Here is a 19,778-nt window from a genome sequence, read left to right as displayed (position 1 = left end):
CGAGGGTGGTGCGGACCGAAGCCGTTCGCGCAGTCGCAGGAGTGTGACCAGTCGTCATCGGAGCCAGCGCGGAGACGAACAAGGGCTTCACCGGATCAAACATGCGCTGCGGTAGGAGCGTGACGCCGAACATCGGGTGCACCGCAGCGAGCAACATGAGCTGCGCCGGGACATCGAACATCGAGGACGGCGCCTGAGCTACGAGTGCGGCGGGGCCCCGTCGCAGTACATCGCGAGTCCAGCGGCGTGGTGAAAGGGGTCGTCGGGAACGCGACTGCAGTGCTGAGCGTCGTTCGAGGTCATGTAGTCCTTCATTTTCTTTGAATGATGTATATAACATTCTTAGGTCCATAAAGTCTAATGCAAAGCCGCAGCTAATAGATACCAATGTACAATCCAGTCACAAATTTGATTATAAAAATATATTGCCAGAATTCGACCCTTCCACAAAGAATCAGCGTATGGATGTATGGCTTAGGAAAGTAAATGAATGTGCCTCTGTTTATGGTTAGGATGAAAAGACTACCATCCACTTTTCAATGCAAAAACTTGAGGGGTTAGCTAAAACTTGGTACCAGAGTTTAAATACAATTCTTTTTACTTGGTCAGAGTGGCAAGAAAAGTTACTTAAAGCATTTCCATGTGAACAAAACTATGGTCAATCTTTAGAAGATATGTTGAGATGTAAAAATAGATTCAATGAGCCTATGGAAAACTATTTTTATGAGAAGCTTGCTCTCCTTAATCAGTGTGATATCACAGGTAAACGTGCAGTTGACTGCATCATACATGGTCTAAGCGACAAAACTATCAAATCCAGTGCTATATCATTACGTTGCTCCGAGCCTGACCAACTTTTACAATTGTTACTAAGTAACAAAGAATGTAATTATCAGACATTGCTTAGGAATAAAATGAATGGAACTACAGTTAATAACAGTCAATACAATAGATTACCCACAAAACCACATGTTAACCTGTCATTGTTGTGCTATAATTGTAAGGAAAAGGGTCATCCTTACATCAAATGTCCCAAACCAATATTAAAATGTGATAATTGCCACAAGATAGGACACAGGACTGAGAACTGTTTGGTTAAACAAGGAAAAGAATCTACAAAGGCCCACACTGTACCGCAAACAATGTGTATATCTAATTTTAATCCTTGCGATAAATATGTTAAAATGTTATTATTAACGGTGTAACCTTGGATGCATTTGTAGACTTTGGTAGTGAAGTCACCTTAATAAGCAAGTCCAGCATGTTAAGATTAGGAATAACTCATGACGGTGTTCCAACTACCATGAAAGGGTTTGGTAATAATTTAGTTCATTCTTTGGGAACAGTATCCTTAAATTTGGTAATAGATGAGGTGGCTGCAATAGTAGCATGTAAAGTTGTGGAGGATTGTTTACTTGATAAATCTATGCTTGTGGGTCAATCATATTCAGAGCAACCGCATATCACAGTATATAAAGATGCGACAAAATTACAGTTCTTAGATATCAGTAAATAAATTCCATCTCAATATTATAATGATGATGATGAATGTTTGATACGTGTTCGTATGTTAGGGTGTAGTCGAATGTATGGTACAGCGAGTGTTAGAGCTTAACTGGAATCCACATTTGATGGGAATGTTTTATTACATACAAAAATTGTTGGCAAACCCAATGAACAATATGTAGTTGTAGGAGGTATTTATCAAGTTCGGAACGGTCATTTAAATGTTACTGTTACGCCTTGTTGCAAGGTATGTTCGGTACAGGAAGATTCAATATTTTCAAGGGCAGAGAAGGTAACAGTGGTCAATAAATTACCTCATCCCTTATCCAACACTCTCAGTGATAATAAACATCCTTGTGTTAATCGATTAGATACATGCGAAATAAAATTAGGTGATTCAGTAACCGAAGAATATAAAATGAAACTTTTTAAATTATTACAGCAATATGAACATTGTTTTGCCTTTAATTTGACAGAATTAGGATGCACAAATGTTACAGAAATGAAAATTGAATTAAATAGTGATGTTCCAGTAGTGTATAGGCCATACAGACTTTCGCATCATGAGCGTGGAATAGTTCAAGGGATGGTGAAGGAAATGTTAGAAGCAGGCATAATTAGGGAGTCTTCCTCAAATTATGCTAGTCCAATTATTCTAGTAAAAAAAAGGACGGTAAATTACGGATGTGCATAGACTATAGAATGTTGAATTCAATAACAATAAAGGAACGATACCCTATGCCAGTAATTGAAGATGAAATAGCACGTTTATCCGGCTATTATCAGGTACCAATTGCCGAACAGCATAAGCATCGGACTGCGTTTGTCACGCCAGACGGACAATATGAATTCAACCGCGTACCGTTTGGGCTAGCAAACGCACCCGCAGTATTCCAACGCATGATGAACCACGTTTTGGGCACAGCACGGTTTGATAAGGCGACTGTGTATATAGATGACTTATTAGTTTATGGTAGGGATCCAGATGAAGCATTAGCTAGACTTGAGGATGTATTGCAGCTACTTAATGATGCCAATTTTAAACTAAATCTTGCCAAATGCAGTTTTTTACAAAATCAGATAGAATATCTAGGATACGAAATTAGTTCCTTGGGCATGCGACCAGCCGAAGCAAAAATTCGATGTGTAATTGATTTTCCCCAACCTGAAAACGTACATGCCGTACGTCAATTCCTGGGATTAGTCAGCTATTTTAGAAAGTTTATTCAAAATTTTGCGGAAATAGCCTGTCCTTTAACAAAATTACTGAAGAAGGATGTGAAGTGGGAATGGAAAACCGATCAGGACCAGGCTTTTCAAACACTTAAAGCTAAGTTAGTTAGTAGACCAGTTCTTGCCATTCGTTTGACCACTCTGCAGAAACTGAGCTTCATGCAGATGCCAGTAAATTTGGCATAGGTGCAATATTGATGCAACGGCCGCATAACGAAAAATCTTTTAAACCAGTGACATATTTCAGCCGGCAGACAACTCCTAAGGAGAAAAACTTCCACTCCTACGAACTAGAAACCTTAGCTGTAGTTTGTGCCCTAAAAAAGTTTAGAGTTTACACACCTTACATGTCGATCATCTCGGTCCATTTATCAAATCAAAAAAAGGCAATACTCACTTACTAGTTGTTGTTGATTCGTTCACTAAGTTTGTTTTCATAAGACCAGTTAGAAATACCAAAACTGTAAGCTTGATTAAAGTATTAGAGGACATCTTTGATACCTTTAGAAGTCCTGACAGAATTATTAGTGATCGCGGAAGTTGCTTTACATCTCATGTCTTTAAAAAGTTCTGTGTAGAACGTGGTATTAAACACATTTTGAATGCTGTGGTAAGCTCAAGGTCTAATGGTCAAGTAGAGCACTATAATAGAACTATTTTAGACTCACTGACAGCCCAAAATTTAAGGAACGATGAGAAAAACTGGGACAGTAAATTGGGAAGAGTACAATGGGGCCTTAACAATACTATACAAAAAACAATAGGTAAAGCCCCAGCTGAGGTCATGTTTGGTACAAAGATGAATAGTGAAAGTAATCCCATATTAAATGATATTACTGAGCTCACTCATAAACCATGTGATCTAACATCCATACGTAGGGAAGTAAAGAATAAAATCGATCTACAACAGGGTAAACAAAAACAATATTATGATAAGGGACGAAAGCCAGCACGGATGTAAAATAAAGGAGATTTAGTCAAGATCACAAAAACGGTATTTCAGAATGATGGCAAAAGCTCAAAGCTTCTGCCTACATATGAAGGGCCTTTTAAAATAATAAAGATTTTGGGGCATGATCGGTATAAGGTAGCTCCTATTCCTGGATTTGAAGGTACTAAAAATAAACGTAAAACCACTGTCGCTGCAGACCGTCTGCAGCCATGGATACATGTAGCATCCTTAGAGCTAGACGATGACGATATTAGTGTAGAAACTATCTATGATAAAGATGACTGAATGATCTCTCATTTTAATTATATTTATTAGTATGATCTCACATTTTAATTATCTTATATGTTGTAAGTTTAAGAGTTTAATTGTTTAAGTTTAATTTTTTGGGTTTAAGATTAACTATGAGTAAAAAGAGTGTTAAGATTTTGACTATATTATTAATATGTTGTAAGTTTAAGAGTAATTGTTTTGGTTTAATATTAACTATGAGTACAAAAAAGTGTAAAGATTTCGATTATATTATTAATATGTTGTAAGTTTTAAAGTAATTGTTTTTGTTTTGAGTTTAACTATGATTACATAAAAGGAGTCGTATTTTGATTTCATTATGAACATATTGTAACTTGAATAGTAAATGTTTTTGGTTTGAGTTTAACAATAAGTACATAAAAGGAGTAAGATTTTGATTTCAATATTAATATTGTAAGTTTAAGAGTAATTGTTTTGGTTTAATATTAACTATGAGTACAAAAAAGTGTAAAGATTTCGATTATATTATTAATATGTTGTAAGTTTTAAAGTAATTGTTTTTGATTTGAGTTTAACTATGATTACATAAAAGGAGTAGTATTTTGATTTCATTATGAACATATTGTAAGTTTAAAAGTAATTGTTTTGGTTTAAGATTAACAATGAGTACAAAGAAGTGTTAAATGGATGTAGGTCAAGAGTAAGAATGGATGGGTTTACTACTTGACTACTTGAGAATTTCAGACTGAGGTCAGGAGTGAAAATGGAAGGGCTTGCTACCTGACTAAGCTAGAAATTTCTGGATTGGTTTATTGATAGTGAGAATGGAATGGGTTCACTACTTTGGAATGGTATATTGTTGATAGAGGTCAAAACGAGGTTGGAACAATTTTTGTTACCTAAATAAGTTTGTTAGTTGCTTTAATGTCGGGAATTTCAATGTATAAATATCCAATTCGATATATAAATGCGATAATTTTGCCAATTGTACTTATGTTCCTAGTCATAGAAGTTTTGTGAAAACAAGTTACCAATTAATATTTTAAATTATAGTAAATAATCGAGGTTTCGAATAGTTTGGATTTGTACTATATTTTTGTTACATTGTTTCAATGTTTCATAACTTGTTATTAGGAATAATAATAATTTATTCTATAAAGACAGAGTACCATGAAAGATATAAGATAGAAGATAACTTATTGTACTTTACAATATTATATAAAAAATGTAATAATGGCTCGACTCGCCGAGTATAAGGTTTTCAATTGAGGCGTATATGGGGTCATACACGATATCAGGATGGTCGAGTGTAAGGTTACATTTTAATTAAGTTTAAATAAAACAAAACATTGATTTAAAAAAAATGGATTAAAAACCTTGTATTCGGGTTTCATTGTTGGCTGTATCTATGACATTCTGGTATGAAATTAAAAAAAAAATGGAAGCTTGCGCGCGAAAAAAATGGAGGGAAAGGGGGCTAATATAGAAGTTTCTAGGGGAGTCGTGTTTTGGACAGTGATGGATGTACTAGGTGTAACTGATGTAAGATGGTAAATATATGGAACAACAACAATCTGAGTTTGCTTTGCTGACCCGAACTCCCCAACACTTGGACATCACACAACGCTTCCAATCGAAAATGCTTCGCATGATAGCTGATGCCGCAGAGACAACAGGAAAAGAGGAAGTGACAAATAAACTAAAATCATATAAACAGTCGTCATATAAAGACACCCCAATGAGCGTGCTAGTGAGCGTATGAAATCCACCCGCACTTTTAAGCTCATCAAAAGGAGAGCTACGCAGGATTCTCTTCCATCATAGGAGTGGCTTCCAAGGAGGCAATAATTATAAATGGATATGGCACTGGGTGTATACCATACATGCCATGCCAACAAATTAAACCTCATAACCACCAGCTTCATACCTAGTGAGGGAGATTGCAGGGAAACAGGAGATAATAATGAAAAAAGGATACGGATATTAATATTATATTTTTCTTTTAAGGTTTAAATAAATTGTATAGTTACAAGTAAAGCTAATATGAGAAGGATTAATAATGATTCAATAAAACAGTTAAATTGAGACAATATTTTTATTTAAGCACCTTAAGTTCTATCCTATATTTTTTTTTTGTTTACGAGGGGGAAACTTTCAAAAGGTACCCTTTTTTTTTTTTTTTTGTTTACGAGGGGGAAACCTTCAAAAGGTACCCGGTGCCGTGGGAGCGACACAGGGTTATGTGGGATTTTTACCGCACTAAAACCCCCCCGGTGGCCTTCCTCTACGTTGCCAAGAGGACTCCGGGATCTCCTACGGAACGCAACCGGAGTCCTCTGAACGCGTCGCCCCTTCGGGCTCCACCCAGGTAAGCTCCAGGACTCGCCACACCGTCTGGTGTTTACGACGGTATGCGACCACACACACCGCCGTCCTTCCCGGAGTTGCTTACCGGGCGGTTCGACCTCCCAATCTTGCCACCCGCAACCCCGGAAGCCCCCTTTTAGTCGCCTCTTACGACAGGCAGGGGATACCGTAGCCCTATTCTAGTCCCGGGACTACAGGGACATTCAAAAGGTACCCTATGCCGTGGGAGCGACACGGGGTTATGTGGGATTCTTACCGCACTAAAACCCCCCCGGTGGCCGTCCTCCGCGCTGCGTAGGGGACTCCGGGATCTCCAAAGGAACGCAACCGGAGTCCTCTTAGCGCGTTGCCCCGTCGGGCTCCGCCCAAGCGAGAGTGGTGCTCGCCACTCCGTCTGATGTGCACGACGGTATGCGACCACACATACCGCCGTCCTTCCCGGGGTCGCTAGCCGGGCGGTTCGAGCTCCCACTCTCGCCACCCGCAACCCCGGAAGCCCCTTTTAGTCGCCTCTTACGACAGGCAGGGGATACCGTAGCCCTATTCTGGTCCCGGAACTACAGGGACAAAGTTCTATCCTATCTATCTATTATATTATATGCTCATATTAATTTAAAATAGAAAACGGCTGTGCAATTCATTTCTATAATATTTTAGGATACACTAGTTATAGAGAGCCATATTCAAATTTCAACACATTTAAAGTATTCATTTACGAATGATCAAAAGTAATTAAAGTCTATAATGCAGTGATAGTGCGTAGTGAAGTGACAAACAGCTGATACAGAATCCGCCATTTTATTAGCGTTTACGTTTTCTACAGGGTCGGCGCGATCGCTCACTATGACATTTATATTAGAATACGCTTCGCTAACAAATTTGACAAAAAAGTCAAAAGGTTGTCTATAGCGTTTCTACAGTCGCTTGCGCTGTTAGAAACGCTAAAATGTATGAAATTATCAATGATCACGTGATCAAAATAGCGAAGTAGAAAAGTCGTAGCCAAGTAATGTAATATCATAATAAGTGTACGTTTAATGTATGCCTAATTGCCTATATTTTGATTTCACCAGAAGCATTTATGCAGTATATTTTTATAAAAATCTAATTATTCTAATTCAAAAAATGAGCATTTTCGAATGTTGGCGGTCTTTTAACGATCTGATGGCGTGGCTGATGCCGGTAAGGCGCATGTGCGAATGAATTTTGGGGTAAATGAAAATGACTCAAGTGCCCTGTCACTGCCAAACTTTTAAGTGTACGTTTAATGTATGCCTATATTTTGATTTCACCAGAAGCATTTATGCAGTATATCTGTATAAAAATCTAATTATTCTAATTCAAGAAAATGAGCATTTTCGAATGTTGGCGGTCTTTTCACGATCTGATGGCGTGGCTGATGCCGGTAAGGCGCATGTGCGAATGAATTTTGGGGTAATGAAAATGACTCAAGTGCCCTGTCACTGCCAAACTTTTGAAACTTTTCGCTACAACCGGTAACCATCTTGGCAACCTTGCTGCCCCCGAGGCGCATGCGTACTTGCAGCGCATGCGCTCTTCACACAAATTCGTTCCCCTTGCATCGTAATACTACTTTTTTTATCGATTATGTCTTATTACGATGCGCTAGAGTGCAAAATCGTGTGCATATAACAAACACTTGAATTCCGGTAGGGTGCGAGAAGTGTCAGAGAGTGGAGACGCGGGCTGGTGGCGGCATGAGCTCGCCAAAGTTAAACGAGAGATGTCCGAGTAGCATGAGCAACAGCAGACGGCACCTTAATGCAGAATCTAAAGAAGACTCCCTGGACAACTCGGTGAGTGGCACGCGCTAGCCTTCACGCTCGCTCGTCCGGAGAGGTCGCGCGTCATTAGCACGGAAACAAGCGGGTTACGAGTGGTCTATTAGACGCAATGGCGGTTATGACGGTGGCGACCACGGTGGTGCAATCCGAAACACAGTTTGTAGTCTTTGTCTTACACGTCGACCGTCGTGGAGACATGGCTTCTTGCAGCTTCTCTTTGTCTCCCTGAGGTGCTCCAATGACACAGGCAAGTCTTGACTAATTCATTAATTTTCATATTTTGTGATTTTGTGACTTGTGCTTTTCAAGGACATACGACTCTTATGTAAACATAACCTTGCATATAAGGCCACGTGTAAATAAACATAAATGTTAAACTTTAATTACAAGTAAAATTGAATGAAAAAAAAGAATGAATGTGATATAATTGTTTTTATTTTATATGTGTTAAAAAGGTTATTAACTGAATTTTAATAATAAGTATATTATGCTAGTTACATGTTTACATTTGTATTAATAACTAATTACATTCCTAGGGAAATCTTATTAGGGTTTGTTTATTAAAAAAAAAGCCAAATTGTGAATTTGTTCTATTTTTAATTTACGGTGAGTTAAAATATTTTGAGTGTTTCAGCAGACTGGTAGCGCCATCTCTCGCCTATGTTTCATAATTTGCCCGTTGTGTTCCAGTTCATATACAGATTGCATTCTTAATATAAACGCAACAAGGTTCAATACCACGTAGCCATCTGCCAATTCAAGTTCTCCTAATGTACTTCTAACCCTAAGTTCTTACAAAACCTTTGGGTCAAAAGGTTTGCATTTTATCTATGGGTTTAGGTATATCATTTTATAACTCTCACAACAGGTGTCGTTTTAAATACTCAAGTGTCCTTATGTAAAGAAACAAAATGGCTGTTTTATGGCGCGAAATAAATAGTAATAAGTTTCATAAAATACAGCTGAATACAGCACTTACTCCTTTTCGAAGTCGGTTAAAATGATAATCGAATCTATCAAAGTAAAGGAAGAATTGTAATGGGATTACAAAATTATATATCCATATAAATAAAACAGCAGTAATTGACTAACGTAATGACTAGGTAATAGAGTTCTTTATGTGTATAATTAATAAATTAAATTTTGAAGCAAACACTATGAAATATTATATTTTGTAGTTACTTATGAAATTTTGTATTTGGCTTTCGGGATAAAAATAATGTAACGGGTAAAGTAGGGATTGAAATTTTGATTTATTAGTTAAATATTATAATCCGTTGGACTTTTTGTTTATAGAGTAATTTACTTGTTATTTTCATTTTTTAATAAATGAAGTAACACAGAAAGAAACAGATGAGTAGTTCACATGGGAAAAACGCAATATGTGCAAGTTATTGATTGAGCCTCGGTTACATAAACTATAAACTTATAGATTCAAAGCTGATGAATTGTCATCATCATCATCAAACCATTACTGTCCCACTGCTGGACATGAGTCTCCTCAGAATGAGAAGGATTAGGTCATAGTCCGCGCTAGCCAAGTGCGAATGCGAACTTTTTTTTAAGATTCCTATGTTATAACAAAAAATACAGATTTTTAAATGCTTACTACGTTAAAATATTCAAGTTAAAATAAAATACTTGAGTTTCTGTAACTAATGATTGTACCTGTTGATGTATTATGTTACGCCGTTGCGCGCAACGGAATAGAAACAAAATCCACGTGCAAACGTAGAGTGCTGTGATTTAATTACATACGTGTTTGAGACATGCGTTAATTAATTAATGAAGCAAGTAATTTGATATTATGTAAGATTGATCGCAAGTACCTTATGTGAGACTGAAATCAAGTTGCTTTAAGATATAAGGACATTACATTACATTACATTAGATTTATTTGCCGAAACGCAAAAGCGGAAATGGTAAAGATTTTGTTTCTCATCTGTGTCAATGATAATTTCATTATTTTAAAGAATATCTCTACTTCTATTTGTTTCGGTATCTGCGTACCCGTTTATTATTATTTAAATCCCTTTTTTCCAGTCATTCTTCTGCGTACAGCGTATTATTCTATATAAATAGATACCTATACTTACCTACTAGGCAATAAAATATTTAAAAGCAATAATCAGATATGTTAATGTTGCATTACTTAGGTTTTTTTTTGTAGTATAGGAGTAGCAGACGAGCATGCAGTCCACCTGATGGTAAGTGGCTACTGCCGCCCATGAACATCTGTAATCAACCCCAGATAGGATTAGATATTCCCATCTGAGGTCGGCAACAGATGCGCCGCTACCCCTAAGGACTAAGCTGGAACGCCTCGGAAAAGTATGTCTCCGTTACCACACCCTTCAAAGCGGAACACAGCAGCGCTTAACACTGCTGTTATTAGGTAGAAATAGGTGTGGCGGTGGTGCCGCCGGAGTCGAACCACAAAGGGTTCTACCACCTTCAAAATTACTTAGGTTGTATGATAAATGGGTAATTCTTCTAAGTACTTAAAATGTAGGCTAGCTTACTTCTTGATTTATGTCCAAACATAACTAACGTTTATATTATATGAACGTCAGATCCGGGAGTCCATCAAGTCGGAGCGGCCGAGCAAGTCGGAGGAGGACTGGCGGCGGCGGACCATCATCGTCGAGAAGAAGAACGGCAGCTACGGCTTCACGCTGCAGAGCTACGGCATTCATTATAAAAAGGTACATATTTCTATGACTTAGCTGTTTTATATTATTGAAGTGCCAAACGACTATAGGTACAGTACACTTGATGGTAAGTGGCTAATGCAAGCTGTGGACTTGAGGTTGGCAACAGATGCGCTGCTACCCCTGAGGACTAAATTGGAACGCCTTGGATAAGTACGTCTGCCTTACCACACCCTTGAAACCGGTAGTGGTGAGGCGCAGGAGGTTCTACCAGCTTCAAGTTCTAACTAATCTGTCCATCGCATAACTTCAAAATAACCACATACATAGATTAGTAAAGATACTTCGCCGCCTTGAAATTGAATGAAGCCACAAACGGCTTATTTGTAAGTTCTTTTTTTGGAATATCTAATTTACGAATAAATAACTAATACTGCGTAATTTACATAATAAATATATAATTATTTTAAATATTTTAGTGACATTTTAGCACGAAAACGTGGCAAAACTTTTTTACGCAACTATTTCAATTATCAAAACTGGTTACATGTTCTTGTTAGGAGTGAGTAATCTTTACTAATCTATGTACACATAACATTTCTTTTAAAGCGTTTACTCCTCAGAGACAGAGATAAAATAAAGTCACTGAGTTGGGTTCAAGCGTTATAGAAATAATTTAACCAGTAAAATGAATGTCGCGCATTTGCATATTTTTGTTAATGTATTGTATTAGATTACGAGTACAATATACTCATTTTTTCATATGTAAAGTATGTGCCTAGATGGAAATAAAATTATATTAGCGAATTCTAAATTCACATTGGCATCACCAGCGCCACATAGCGGCACGTGCTTAAACTATCTCGCAGCTGACCCGCGTAGTAATCTCAACATGAAAGTGCTGCCATCTTGCTAGAATGAGTTACTTCATATTATAAAATTATTATGCAGAACAACTAGACACCATAAGCTACGAACCGTAATCTAGATACGTAGTTAAAGCTACATCAGCAAGAGGGACTTAAAGTTTTCATAAAGAATCTTCTATGAGAGATTATTGTTAATGATATTTAATATTAATATTGCTCTTTCATCTTTGTCATTCGTTAGTTCTAATCGATTGGTAAAATATTAAAAATGTGACTAGAAGACAACTATTACTAGGAACCGATTTATTACTATATTATATATACAATTATTCATTATAGAATAGGATAGGTAAACATAATGTTATCCATACCGTTACAAAAGATATCTACATCCTAAAAATATTAACAAAAATAAACATTGCATTTATGGATTAAATATATTAATTTAAAGTAATCATAATATATGATAAAGAACATGATTCATAATTGTATTTTGTCTGCGATGTGTTTCCTAAGATAAATACCTATAGTAGGTTTTTAAACCCAAATGCATTTTTCACAGTCATGCATTAGCTGTACAGCGGCGCGATCTTACAGGGTCATAATAATATAACACTATATTTTTTTCCAATTCTCAAGTCAGGCACTCCTACCAGATATACGAGGTAGCCGCAATACGGATGTATGTCAAATCTACCAGCTAGCTTGATTTTCATTTAATTTCCTGAAATATAATTGAATTAATTATAAATATTTAAACATACATGTGAAAAAAAATATAAATATAGACTTCTATGTCACTACAAAGTAAAAAATAATTGAAATAAAAAAAAAATCTTTAACTCTTTAATATTAGTATGGCCAAGTGTTATTAAACTACTTAAATAGACTAATTATGACGTTTGCTACATTTTTTTGCTGAAGACTAATTGACCAACTTGAATTATATGTGGACACAAAGCATGGAATCGTAAAAATACTGTATAATTTTATACATTACCCAGTATTTTTAATAAGTGTTTAAGCTCCGTATTTTGAAGTGGGTAACTAGTGGAAATCTGATTCACTGTACTCGTATGTAAAGATGTGATTAGTTTCAACATCTGCATAATTATACGGTTTCAGTATATCATAACATAATATTTGTGAGTGATATGAATTATTACACTATTGTACGTATTATCAAATGACCAAAAACCTAGATACCATTCACTCTCAGGTTATGAATTTTTCGAAATAAGCATTACATTATTTACCATAAATATAATTTATATTCGCAATATGTATAAACTGCTATATGATATTTTAAATTAATATCAATTAATTTTCTAACAGGAACAAGAAATCGAAGTGATAACATATGTGGATCACGTGGAGGCCGACGGCGCTGCTGCCACGGCGGGGATGCGAGAGGGTGACGTCATTCTTTCTATCAACGGGGTGGACGTGGAGCGCGCCGACCACGCCGCGATCGTCGCCGCCATCAACGCCTGCGACGCGCGCATGCGTATCGTGGTCATCTTCGAGGACTGCGTACGGAAGGTCGAGCTCCACCTCAAATATATCAATCTTCAACGAATACTCCAGTCTAAGATGAGAGAACTGGAACAACTCACCATCCGCGAGAGACAGGTCTACGACTCCAACTGGAAAACGCACAGCTTGCCCTCTCAGAAAAAGAAAACCTCGCCTTCTGATATAATATCCGATTCGGAGGAAAATAACATTTCAGATAACATCAACGGCGCTTACTGTAGACCCACGCTATCGAGTGAGAACGTGACCGCTGCAAAACCACCTCAACCTAATGTATTTATGTATCAATACTTGGATCCCAGATATGGAACGTGTATCATTCAACCAAACATACGCACGGGCAGCTTCGTAATTACCGTAGGATCCCCGAGAAACCGGCGAGATTGTCATCACTACGTCGTCAAAACTACCGGGGAATGCCACCGAGCGACCGACTCTTACAAGGTTACCAACGGAAAACAACCCAGCAAAGTTCATAGAAGCAGCAATCACAGTCATAGTTGCGCTCCGTGTGTGCCAGCGTACAATAATCAAGATGCCAACAGCCTCGAGGCATACGATCTGGCCAGTCCGTGCTGCGACCCACACTGCGTGCCCAACTCAAGAAAGAAGATACGTCGTAAGAAGGAATGCTCTAAAGAATACAAAAGAAAGGAAAAATGCCAGCAGGTAGACAAGTCGACACAGAAACCCGATAGTTGTCCATCGCATACTCACGCAAAAAAGGTTTGCTCATCCGCTCACTGCTCAAATCGATACCGCTACTTGACGACTGAATCGACGCAAACTAGTCAATGCAGCTTGCAGTCATATGCAACGAGTAACGCAACCGTGGTTTGCGATAACTCAGCTTCGAGTTACAGTACTTCTTTAAGCAGCGATACGCTGTTCTGGGACAATGAACGTTCGGAGACAAAGTCATCTCCTAAAATCCAGTACCAAAGTCCACATCAACACATTAAACCAAAATCGTGGGATAATTTGACCACCAAAGCAATTGGTGGATATGGATTCGGGTACGGCTACTTGGATACTAGCACGAAGCACTCAGGCCGTTCTAAGAGCCATGGTCGAAACCATAGCAGCCGAAGTACACAAAGCCACCACGAATACCAGCATCACGCACAAGAGAAGCACTCGCACCGCCAAAGCAGCACATCCCATCACTACCCCGTGTACACGCGGACTCACAGCCACTGTCAACCAACAAAATCCACGGAGAGTTTGATTGTAGTACCCAAGTACCAACTTGAGAGCAGTGGATCGGAGAGCAGGCTCGCTTGCGATTGTGGAGATTCCGTAGAGTACTACCGTAGAATTGGCCCCTCGAAGAGCCCAGGAGATTCTCATTCGGGATATTACACTCAACGGTTCATATATCCCACTCATTCATATAAAAAGAAAGACTCCAATGTCAGCTCAGAAATAACTAGATTATAAGAATCCACGTTATCATTGCTCAAACTACTTTAGCCTAATGCTTATTATTGCGCAACGACCTAATTTTTATTCTTCTTTAGAATATGCTCATTAAATGTTAACATTAAAAATCGTGAAGCTATAATATATGTTGCTTATTTTACTTATAACTCGTTTCTCATTTCTCGTTCTCTGATCATAATATTATATTATTATGATCATTCAACGGCTTTATACTCGTTGGTTTATAGTTTTGAATAAAAAATAAAACGTACATATGTGTTTTATTTAAAATAAATCTATGAATGAATATTTAATTCTGCTGCCTCATGACGCGTGAATGATAACCCATCTAATATTATTAATAATTGCGTTACTTCGCGATAAGAGCCCTTGTAAAAAAATGAGGCGAATTTTTATAAATTACTTTTATTTAAAATGCTACATATTAGAATTAGTAGTTATGTTACACATTAGTCACGTTATTTAATCTACGAGTATATGGGCATAGTAAAGTATGTATGTATGTTTTGCAATAGTTCTATAAAATAGTAGCTTAATTACTCGAAGATGTTACAGTCGGGAATTATAAGTTATTAATTACTATTATTGTATAGAATAAGCTATGGATGCGTATAAGTATCTATATGTAAGTTTCTTTCTGTGGACCTTCTATTGGGATTCGCATGTTACAGAAAGAAAAAGAACTGCAAGACAAAGTATTTCAACACAGGGCAAATATCGAATTAACTCGCGTGGAGAGGTTCCCGTACAAATTTAATATGGTAATTAAAAACATGTTCTCCCATACGCAATGTGTGTGAAAAAAAATGTAATTGACTTCGTATTTCATTAGTTTTCCTGTAACATATAAATAAGTAAAGAACTATTTCGAGCCCTCCTCCGTATAATAGCGTAATTAATTACAACTTTACAGGAGACCGTTTCAAAGTTTCGAATATGCTAAAATGCGAATAAAATCTGCATCTCTGTGAAATTTGCTATATAGGTTTTATTTTATACGCTTTATAATATGTAATAGAGTAATCATACAAAAAGACTATTCATTTTAAGATATTGCTCTTACAACAATTAACGGGGGATGCTTAATATGATATGTGCTTCATACTACACTTTACTGGCGAGTGGCGACCTTATACTATATTATACTTTGGAAAATATAGTCTCTTTGTATGTCGTATAGAGTGTTTATAAACAAGAACAAATATCTTAAAAGTTATTTATTTGATTCCTATTCACTTAATACATCTTACAGCATTATCGTTGAGTTTCTACATCAGCAAAATGCAGAATACTAACGTGACAATAACAAAATATTAATGCAAAGCACATGCTAATTATTAATTTAATCGTAGTATTTTACAATAGCATCATTTTCTTAAAATAGTAATTTTATACACCATTAGTAGGTATTGTATAATAATTATATTATTTTATTTGCAAAACCTAAACATATTGATAACTTGTATAACCATGGTGAGTGTTTAAGGCGATCTATTACGAATCATAGTCATTAGTCCGGTCAAGTTAGACATTGAAATAGCAAAAATTCCGGGAAAGCTGAATTTTCGTAGAGACCTTGGGTTTACCATTACAAATAAAGTGTCAAGAGTCCCCATCGATCTGACGTGTGCGTCGGCAATTATTCGGGGTCAAACGTCAAAATTTTAGGTTTTTTGGATTTTTCTCAAAAACGGTAAGTTTTATCGAAAAATACCTCAGGCCAAAGTTGTAGCTCTTAAAATTCTCTATAAAATGGTGCTTATATTTTTTTCTCTGAAACCAATAATTATTCAGATATTGCGCTTGTAAGAATTACGTTTTACATGATATCCACCCCACCTGTGAAATAGCGTACTTAGCGGGGTTTTTTAACATGGTTTCCCTGGGGGGACTATCCCAAGAACCTTTAGGATGCTATTTTCAGGGACAATAGTTATTTAATAGTATGAAGATTATTGATATTGGTTATTGAGTTCAAATGTCGTTCTAATTTTTTGTTACTTTAATCTGATTTATACTCTTCATATTCAACTTCAACAATCACGTTTTCTTCTATTTCTTTTTCTTATTCTTTCTTCATCTTTTTCTTCCTCTTGCTGAATGTTTAGAAATTGTTTAAATGGAGACGAATCAGTTGTCTCTTCATCAGATCATATACCTCTCTTGTATTTAATTAAACATTTGAGCAAGATAGACCTTGGCAATTGGTACACGCTGAAAACACTGTAACCCTACTTTTCTACAGCCACATTTGGCACTACGACCATTTTTGCAATAGCAAACAATAGTGTTAACAAGTTTGTCTCGAGTGGGGGTCAGTAAAGTTTGAATCGATTCCAAAGTATTATTCATTAATTTTGAACCCCAGTCTTCAGGGTTCAGTTGATTGCCTTGCCATTTCTGACCTGATACAAGTGTTGAATAACAGATGCCGATGTTGGAGAAGGAAAAGATAGTTATACTTGCTTTTTGTTAAATTTCACAAATGTTAAATGTCTGTACTTATCTACGCATAGATATATCTATGTATCTACGCAATCATTTTTGGAGCTCCATAAATAGTAAGAAGAAGCCGAATTCCCTTCGTAATTTGATTATTGCTTGAAGTGAAGAAACAATTTTTCAGTTCTTCGGCGTGTACCAATTACCAAGGTCTATCTTGCTCAAATGGTCTATTAAATACAAGAGAGGAAGATTCATGTGATTTTGATGACAGAGACAACTGATTCATCTTCGTATGAACAATTTCTAGACATTCAGCAAGAGGAGGAAGAAGAAGACGAAAAATAAATCGAAGAAAACATGATTATTTAAGTGGAGTATGAATCAATTTTTTTGAATGGGATAGAACTCTTGGTGGTTCGACTCCGGTGGCACCACCGCCACACCTATTTCTGCCTCATAACAGCAGTGTTAAGCGCTGCTGTGTTCTGGATTGAAGGGTGTGGTTACATACCCATACACATTTCCATACACATGGACATACTTTTCCGAGACGTTCCAACTTAGTTAGTCCTAGCGGCGCATTTGTGACCGACTTTAGGTAGGAATATCTAATCCTATCTGGGGTTAATTATACATATCCATGGGCGGCAGTAGCCACTCACCATAAGGTGGACTGCATGCTTGTCTGCTACTCCAATATTATAAAAAAATATATTAAAGTAACAAAGAAATTAGAACGACAGTTGAACTCAATAACCAATATCAATATTCTTCGTACTATTACTACATCCTAAATAAGTCTTGTTGCTGGAAATAACATCATAAAGGTTCGTGGAACAGTCCTCCCAGGGAAACCACGTTAAAACAAACGCGCTGAGTATCCTATTTCACAAGTGGTGTGGACATATGTTTATATCATGTACACATTATTCTTACAAGCGCAATATCTGAATAATGATAGGTTCTAGAGAAAAGAAATATAAGGACTATTTTGTAGAGAATTTTAAGAGCTACAACTTGGTCCTAGGTACTTTTTCGATAAAACTTACCGTTTTCAGAAAAAAATCAAAGAACATAAAATTTTGACATTTGACCTCGAATACCTCCCGACGCACACTTCGGACCGATGGGGACTTTTGACACTTTATTTGTAATGGTAAGCCCAAGGTCTCTACAAAAATTTGGCTTTCCCGGAATTTTAGCTATTTGACCACTATTTTTATGTCTAACTTGACCGGGCTACATACTTTTGTTTTTCTGTAACTTACCACGTGATGTATTTTGAACTCAAAAAAGACGATCATTGTTTTATATATTATATTAAGGATATTATGTGGTGTAGAATAAATACTGTTAGGAATATATATATATATAGTCAGGAAATTATTAAAAAACAACTTTTAAGGACCGGGAACATTTACTTCACTAAAGTAAACAAAATAACGAGTAAGCACAATTTATAAATTCGACAACAAAAGTGGCAGAGTAACGTTCTTTACAATAATGGGAAAATAATTACCCAGAAGGCGATCTACAATGCCTTTTTATACGCCCATTTTTAGTTAATACCCTCATTTGACAATTAAATTTTCTATCTTCTACAGTCGTTCCTAATACGGTCTCTCCTGACGGTGTGGCGTCCTCGACACACTCTTTCATGTACCTATACACGTCTCGTAGATCCAGGAACTGCTTCGTACGCGTGCAGTAGAGGCACAGATGCGTTGACTATCCTGGCTGAAGTAGTAGACGAAGCTGTTGCCACGGCTAGACAAGGTCTTCTTCAATGTCTTCTTCAATGTCAGACTCTGTAGATGAAAGACCAATTCCAACCTTCCTAATCTTATCTTACCGATCCAAAAAACGCCAGGCCAAAATTAAAAGGCTTAGTGCGCTCTCGCTTTTATAGGTGCGCGCGCCATGTACTGATGTAGAGGAACTTAGATTCGGTAAAACTGCTGTTCATACTGGCGAGGCGACCTCAATCGCTTCATCACCCAACAGCGGCATGTCTCGACCAGCGACTTCAGCTTGTTTCACCTTCTTTAATCGAGCGCACATATTTAAGGTTTCATACTTATTTATGTGTGTAATGTCCTCAGATCCTCGTTTTTGAGAAAATAATTAGAAACAACAATTCAGAACCCTCATTACAGACGCAAGCGTGAACTCAAGCATCAGCAATAAGTAATCCAATATGAAATTTGGAAAAGGTGTAGAACAGAGATCTAGGCAAGAGAATACAAATAGAAGACGAATGTCGTACACATGTCTCAAACCGCGCAATTCAAGGCACAAGCACGACACCTATACAATGGCTAGCCCATTCAGAAAACGTTCTAATAAAGTAGTACGCTGTTGTCCCCAATGCTCACCGATACAATGAGCATTAACGGAACAGCGCTTACGCGGAAAAGAAGCAAAATCCGGCCGAATCCGCCTCAGCCTTACCGCAAAGAATGGGGAGTAAAAGCATAAAGATGTCCACCTTACCATTGAAATGGGAAGTAAATCACCACAGTGCCCACCTCTACCATCTAGTACCAATCCAGAGTCCAATCGCCGTGCCACAGCATCATGTGTTGGGGCGACGCTCGAGTCATCTTGCCATACGAGCCGGCGAGAAGTTCTAGTTCGGAGCGGAGATGTGAAAGCGCGCGCAAGACCTTGTAAGGGCCGGAGTAGAGTTTGCCTGTCGACTCCTGTTGCTAGTCTTGCAGCT

At 37.3% G+C, this 19,778-nt stretch overlaps 1 protein-coding gene and 1 pseudogene across 1 annotated transcript; both read left to right on the top strand.

Moving 5' to 3' along the window:
- Positions 1–203: 203 nt before the first annotated feature.
- LOC140743184 (uncharacterized) lies at positions 204–3,720 on the top strand (annotated as a pseudogene).
- A 4,165-nt stretch (positions 3,721–7,885) lies between these two features.
- ssp6 (short spindle 6) lies at positions 7,886–14,861 on the top strand. Its single transcript, XM_073074370.1, has 3 exons — positions 7,886–8,124; positions 10,686–10,817; positions 12,968–14,861. Exons 1-3 carry the CDS (start codon positions 8,026–8,028, stop codon positions 14,606–14,608), a joined length of 1,872 nt encoding a protein of 623 aa, XP_072930471.1. The 5' UTR covers positions 7,886–8,025; the 3' UTR covers positions 14,609–14,861.
- The last annotated feature ends 4,917 nt before the right edge of the window (positions 14,862–19,778 follow it).

The sequence above is a fragment of the Epargyreus clarus genome, unplaced genomic scaffold, assembly GCF_041222505.1.
Source record: "Epargyreus clarus isolate Ecla_fem2 unplaced genomic scaffold, WU_Ecla_fem_2.2 ptg000007l, whole genome shotgun sequence".
Taxonomy (NCBI): domain Eukaryota; kingdom Metazoa; phylum Arthropoda; class Insecta; order Lepidoptera; family Hesperiidae; genus Epargyreus; species Epargyreus clarus.
This window is presented reverse-complemented; position numbering and strand designations above follow the sequence as displayed.

What these genes read in the sequence shown, in the direction of transcription:
- ssp6 (XM_073074370.1), top strand. Translation starts at nt 8,026, where the DNA reads ATGAGCTCGCCAAAGTTAAACGAGAGATGTCCGAGTAGCATGAGCAAC. An exon ending in AAGACTCCCTGGACAACTCG is followed by an intron (nt 8,125 to 10,685) that starts GTGAGTGGCACG and finishes TATGAACGTCAG; the next exon opens with ATCCGGGAGTCCATCAAGTC. An exon ending in ACGGCATTCATTATAAAAAG is followed by an intron (nt 10,818 to 12,967) that starts GTACATATTTCT and finishes ATTTTCTAACAG; the next exon opens with GAACAAGAAATCGAAGTGAT.